Raw genomic sequence first — 6,875 nt, 5'->3', positions numbered from 1 at the left:
TGATTGACACATTTTCTTCTGGCTTTGCAAGACCTCTCTGCAATTGCAAGTAGTAGTAGTAGTACTATTATTAGTAGTAGCACAGTGTACATACTTCCATAGGTTATACACAACTTCAGAGGATAAATGTATCTACTGACACCCCTTTTTGGATCTTCTTTAGAAATAGGATCTCCATAAATGTGGACGGCACTAAACAATCCTGAACAACAACAACAACTATGATAACATGTCCCACTTCTTCCAAAGGTACACAACAACAAATTAAAGCGGGGTCTCCTTCACCATCACCAACACCAGCAGCAACCTCCCTCCTCTCTCTTCCTCCTAAATGCCCCGAGCGGCCACCACCTCAGAGCCAGAGACCCACAGTGAAATGTCGTCACTGTGGGTTAACCCTGAGAAGGCGCAACTTGAGGTTGCACCTGCGAAGAAAACATAAAACGGTAAGGGAGGCCATCACAGCAGCCCAGCAGCTCAGAGCGCAATGTTTGACCAACAACGGTGTGTTTGCTGTGGCGAAGTCCTTCACTGCCCTCACCTGCTTCCCCTTTCATGTTAAAAATAAAACCTGGGGTCAACACTTGCGAGGTGGACATTTGCAGAGTGGGCACACCGTTTGCAGTCCCTTGCATACTGCAAAAAAAAGGGTTAGGGTTAAAAAATTAAATAATAATAAAAACATATATATACATATAATTTAACTATATATATTATTTAAAGAATATATATATGTCTTTCTGAATTCAATTGCTACAGCAATAAATGCATACATGCAGCCTACGGGGGTAATTATTGCTTGATAAGACCTTGACCTTGGTTAACACGTGGTCTCTGTTGTTTCACTTTCCCCTACTGTGGGCTGTGTGTTCTCGGATCCCAGGGAGCCAATCACAGCCTTGAACATTTCTTTGGCCAAGAGATTTAGTTCTGTTTCTTGTCTTATGACCTTTTGTGGTTTATTAGTTGATCACCACGATGTCGACTTCATCCGAGCACCAGACCCACTTGGTTTTAGAAAATTACATCGGAGGAAAGTTTGTCGCTTGTGGGGATTCCATTGACTCCTACGACCCGTCGACCGGCCAGGTGTACTGCAGTGTGCCAGACAGCGGTCAGGATGAGGTGAGTCTGCCGCTCTAATAAAACAACACACGTCTTGTTGTTTACCCGTGCAACATTGCATTCATTGCCGACATCGTTACATGTTGAAGGCAACAATGCTTCTGGATTTTTTTCCTTTGTTCATAACTCATGTTTCAAATCTGTAGAATATTTTACACATTATTATTAATAATAATTATTATTATTAACACTGATATCAACTTTTGGGTTATCTTATGTTATTCCTAATCATGCCCTAGTTTATTCAAAAGGCACCTTTGCTCTTGGCCTTGAGGTTAATCAGTAAACTCCTGACCATAGGTCAGTGCAGAGCCGGTTATCCAAGCCAGTGGAGAGAAATGGTTGCAATGTTCACAATAAGCCTTCATTTAGTTTTGTATAACAGGTCTAAAACCTACGTATGGAGGTGTAATTACAATCAATGAAACCGCAGCAAAGTAATCAAAATCATTACACTAGTCGCAGCAATCAAGAGATTATTTTTTCTACGAACTGACCTCATGTGTGCTTGGACCTTTATAGAAACTCCAAAGTACTCTAAGTAACCATACACTATGTTGGACATTTTACAACAATACATCTGGACCCTCCAAAAAAACTACAGGTGAATGCAGCAGTGGCAGCGGCCAAAGAGGCCTTCCCTGATTGGTCAAGCCGTAGCCCCGAGCAACGGGCTCAGGTTCTCAACAAGCTGGCTGACCTAATCGAAGCCAACCTGGACGAGTTTGCTCAGGCTGAGTCCAAAGATCAAGGTCTGTGTGTTTTCTTGGTGTTGTTAGTAGTCAACAAAATAAAGTCCTACAAAAATCTGCCTTTTGAATATTTAAATGACTGATGTTATAATCACTGGCATAGTCGCTGTGATTAAAAAGTACACACCCTTGGTAAGCATGCAATCAGTCATTTGAGGGTCGAATCCGATCTATTTCACAAGCACCGGTGTCTGGTCGGATTCGAGACGGCATTGTTATGCATTCAATCACTGTAATTGCACTTTTCTTTGCAGATAAAGGCCAGTTCATCCATTCTGCAAAGCCTGGATATTGTTGAAAGTTAACATATATCATGCAACATATTCAAAACGGCATATTTCAACACTAGGCTATTCGTAAACGTGATAAGCCATGTGGTAAATGATAGAGGCCCGCCACCATCAGCGTGTTTTACTGTACTTTCTCCAAGTCTTTCCCCATATTCCGGGGGATGAAACAACATCCCATCCCCTGTGTACCGGTGCAGAAAGCATGCGGGTGTTTCACTGCGTCCTTCTCTCTGTGGTGCTCCGGTTCCAGGCAAGACGCTGGCGTTCGCCCGCACAGTGGACATCCCCCGGTCGGTCCACAACTTCCGCTTCTTCGCCTCGTCCGTGCTCCACCACACCAACGACTCCACCCAGATGGACCACATGGGCTGCCTCAACTACACCGTCCGGAGCCCTGTGGGAGTGGGTGAGACAGGCCTGTGTGTGGGTGTGGGAGTGGGTGAGACAGGCCTGTGTGTGGGTGTGGGTGTGGGAGTGGGTGAGATAGGCCTGGGCGTGGGTGAGACAGGCCTGGGTGTGGTGTATGTTAGGTTTGCCTGTGGGCAATTGGCAGTTCCCTACAGACTAGTTTGCTTTGGTCCAGCCCTTCGATCTTCTCTGCATTGATATCTGTCAAGTCATCATTGATGTGTTAGAGGATGAGGTCACAGAGGTTAGGGAGAAAGAAGAGGAGGAGCAAATAGGGCACATGAGGAATAGGATGAAGAATGGGTGCATCCAAAATGATTACAGGTAATGAGAACACTCTGCTTTCCCTCCTGAATGTCTCTCTCTCTCTCTCTCTCTCTCTCTCTCTCTCTCTCTCTCTCTCTCTCTCTCTCTCTCTCTCTCTCTCTCTCTCTCTCTCTCTCTCTCTCATATGATTTTTTATACATGTAAATATTGTGTGTGTGTATAGCTGGCCTGATCAGCCCATGGAACCTCCCCCTTTACCTGCTCACCTGGAAGATTGCCCCTGCTGTTGCCGCGGGCAACACTGTGGTAGCAAAGCCTAGCGAGATGACCTCCGTCACAGCTTGGATGATGTGCAAGTTAATGCAGGAAGCAGGTACGGTCACACTGATGCCATGCACGCCGTTATACAAGTAAAGCGGCTGTAGGAAACAATGGAGAGTCATTTATAATAATAAAAGATTGAAAAATATAAACAACCTGAATAAATTCCCCTTCAATCTACGTTTGTCTGCCAATTAGAATAGCTCCATTTCACGTACCTGTGATTTTCAGGCAAAAGGGATTTGTGTACCAATCAAGGAAAGGATCCCCTGATTAGTCAGAAATGAGCTGGGATTGATCTAATAACTAAATTGCCAGAGGCAGGAGCAGTCAGCCAGCACATAATTTGTCACAGAGAGTTTTACTCACTCATAGCTGATGAATGGCCAAGGCAGTTCTATCAAATTACAGCCAAATTAAGGGGGTTGAATCTCACCTACAGTCAAAAATCAATAAAAATGTCAGCAAGGGGACCACATCCCACTGTTATTACTTAAAATATAATATCAAACCCTGAGCTGTTTCCTCTCATCCTACCCCATTGTTTATATTCTTTTGCTCATAGTGTAGGTGTTCAATATATGGAACAATGTTTATATTCTTCATTTGTAGAATGTACGTTTGTATGATAAATGTGTCTCCACTGCTGTGTGCTGCTGTGTGCTGCAGGGGTTCCCCCCGGAGTCATCAACATTGTGTTCGGCAGCGGGCCCAAAGCCGGTGACACCCTAGTGGGCCACCCCGACGTCCCATTGGTGTCCTTCACTGGCTCCACGGCAACAGCGCAGCGAATCACGGAGCGGAGCGCCCCGTACTGCAAGAAGCTGTCGTTAGAGTTGGGGGGTAAAAACCCAGCACTGATCTTCGCCGACGCAGACCTGGAGCAGTGTGTTGCCACCACGGTTCGCTCCAGCTTCTCCAATCAGGTGAGGACCGAGACCAAGCTCAGCCAATCGGTGCACTCCCTCCATTCAAATATAGGCCTAGTTGTTGTTGTTTTTACACTGTGTGTAGTAAAACCTAAAGTATAGTGTGTATAAAGCACAAATTTATAATCGGATGTACTCGTTAATTGCATTGTAACTATACATTTTGCCCTAAATTAGCCATTAATCAGGTTTATCTTGCCTGAAATGATATGCTGTTCACCATGACTGCCACAAGAGGGAGCCCATAGCTCATGTTTTGTCACGAGACGACTGCAACTCGTCCTCTTGTAACCTCCACCAATTCCCCAAACCCCCTTCTTTTCCCCTTTCTTTGCTTTCTATCTTCTGTATTTCCTCCCTTCCAGGGGGAGATCTGCCTGTGCACCAGCAGGGTCTATGTAGAGCGGAGTATATACCCGCAGTTCCTGGAGAAATTTGTGGCGGCGGCCAGAAAGTGGAAGACGGGTGCACCGTCGGATCCCGGCAGCAACAACGGCGCCCTCATCAGCAAAGAGCACCTGGAGAAGGTGGTGACACAATATCATCACAGCCAATCAGAGTCCCCCTTCCCCCCCTCCCCCCTCACAGTAGCCAGTGAGCGCACATTGACAGGCGTGATCCATCAGTATTAGGAGAGTCATGAATCACACACCGTGGAGGATTTCAGTGACACCGTTCACGTCATCACACAGCTCTGGGTCAGTTTGCGGAACCATTACCAAAAGCAATTTATAAAGAACACATTGCCATTTAGCCTCAAATGTACTCTACACTGGGGTCTTCTGATGTGATCTCACAATGCAATTAAGAAAAACACCTCTCATGTGCAAGGATAAATTAATTAAAAAAGGACTAACATGACTTTAAGCAGAAGAAGTTTTGGGGGAAAAGCTAACCTTGTCTTTCAGATTCCTACGTGAGCTTCTCTGTCCAACCGCTTTTTAGGAACATCAGGGCATCTCTTAACACTGTTTCTTTTGTTTATTTCGAGGTTGATTATATGCATCACTTATTCTCAGCCTCGCCTGTGAGACGCTTTGGACAAAAGCGCCTGCTAAATGACTCAATGTAAATTTGACCCGTGTAAAAATGGGGTGTTGAATGAGGCAGGGTGGATTCAGGTCTTAACCTGTGCGATTTTGGCCTTCAGTCTCTCCAAAACAGAGGTTCCCAGCCTTTGACTTTAGGTGTACCACTAAATTGTCATCAAGACCTTTTTCCGGTAAAAAACTGATAAAGACACATGCAGTGGCTGGGCAGAGAAGGTCAACGACCCCTTGATACATAATTATTACTGCAAGACGGCCGTGGCCAGTGGGAAACAGTGGAAAGCAGGAAACATAAAGCCCCACAATGGCATGCATTAAAAAGGAAAACATGATGGAATTAACAAAGCAACACTGTTTTGGAAAGAAAATCAAGCCGTAATACTATATTACGTAGCCCCTGCAGTACCGTCGCGTGCCAACGGTGGCTCTCGAACCACAGGTTGGACAGCCCTGCTCTAAACCAGCCTATGCATTGTTTGGTTACGTCCTGTTGTGACCTGTGTTCCTCTCCCCCCCCCCCCCCCCCAGGTGCGTAGCTTCGTGGCGCTGGCCCGGTCCGAGGGCGCCACCGTGCACTGCGGCGAGGGCGTGGACCGGCTGGAGCTGCCGGCGCAGCACGCCGGCGGCTACTTCCTGCCCGCTACCGTCCTCACGGGCGTGGCCGACAGCTCCAGGGTGATGCAGGAGGAGATCTTCGGACCCGTGGTCTGCGTCAGCCCCTTCGACACGGAGGAGGAGGCAGTCGCCAGGGGCAACAACGTGCGCTTCGGGCTGGGCGCGGTGGTGTGGTCCCGGGACGTGGGCAGGGTGCACCGGGTGGCGGGGAGGATCCAGGCGGGGCTGGTGTGGACCAACTGCTGGCTGATCCGGGACCTGAACCTCCCCTTTGGCGGGATGAAGAGCTCCGGGACGGGCCGGGAGGGTGGGAGAGACTCGTACCACTTCTTCACTGAGGTGAAGACCATCTGCGTCAAACACTGAGAGGGGTCGTGTGTGTGTGTGTGTGTGTGTGTGTGTGTGTGTGTGTGTGTGTGTGTGTGTGTGTGTGTGTGTGTGTGTGTGTGTGTGTGTGCGTGTGTGCGCGCGTGCGTGCGTGTGTATGTAAGTAATTGCCCAGTGAAATGTACTTGTTACTCAACGACAACAAAAAGAAGTGTTACGCTGATCAGCTGACACCTAATTGTGTTATCATCCTAAACTCTTATGCAATAAAACCACAAATGATCAAAGATGTACTTACTTGTGTTTTGATTCTTTAAAGTTTACCAATGTTAAACCCTAAGGTATGTAGAACAGCATAACAGCACAAGATAGCTATCGCAGTCAAAACATGTGTGTGCTTGTTCCATCGGATTTCAATTTCTTGTGCTCCACACTGATCCACACACTTATTCTGAGCTTTGGTCGATGTCCACTCTTCAAACGCTCCACTTGTTTGTGGAACATGTGAGCTTATAAAAAAACATACGCTTCAACAGTCCAAACAGTGAATGTTGTCCTAATGATCAACACAATATTCCCCTATAAAGTAGTAGAAGTATGCTTGCAATATCACAGAGACGAATAAACAATATCACCATTTTAAGAGGAATCTCCGGCATTCTGATCAACTTTCTATTGCATAGTTTGTACTGGATGAACGGCATTAATTTGTTATGTTACGACAATGCTCGACATGCAGGCCTACTAGTTATTGTGCCAAGTCAAACATCTATCGGAAAGGGTTGAGTGATA

The 6,875-nt window shown here is 46.5% G+C and overlaps 1 protein-coding gene across 1 annotated transcript; it reads left to right on the top strand.

Annotated features, from left to right (window-relative positions):
• Nucleotides 1-842: 842 nt before the first annotated feature.
• aldh8a1 (aldehyde dehydrogenase 8 family, member A1) lies at nt 843-6,376 on the top strand. The gene is made up of 7 exons (XM_030345519.1): nt 843-1,125; nt 1,730-1,877; nt 2,418-2,573; nt 3,066-3,215; nt 3,833-4,089; nt 4,458-4,619; nt 5,670-6,376. The coding sequence occupies exons 1-7, from the start codon at nt 979-981 to the stop codon at nt 6,120-6,122; spliced, it is 1,473 nt and encodes a 490-aa protein (XP_030201379.1). The 5' UTR covers nt 843-978; the 3' UTR covers nt 6,123-6,376.
• The last annotated feature ends 499 nt before the right edge of the window (nt 6,377-6,875 follow it).

Source organism: Gadus morhua, chromosome 21 (assembly GCF_902167405.1).
Source record: "Gadus morhua chromosome 21, gadMor3.0, whole genome shotgun sequence".
Classification (NCBI taxonomy): domain Eukaryota; kingdom Metazoa; phylum Chordata; class Actinopteri; order Gadiformes; family Gadidae; genus Gadus; species Gadus morhua.
The sequence above is the reverse complement of the archived record's forward strand: the minus strand, read 5'-3'. Positions and strand labels throughout refer to the sequence as shown.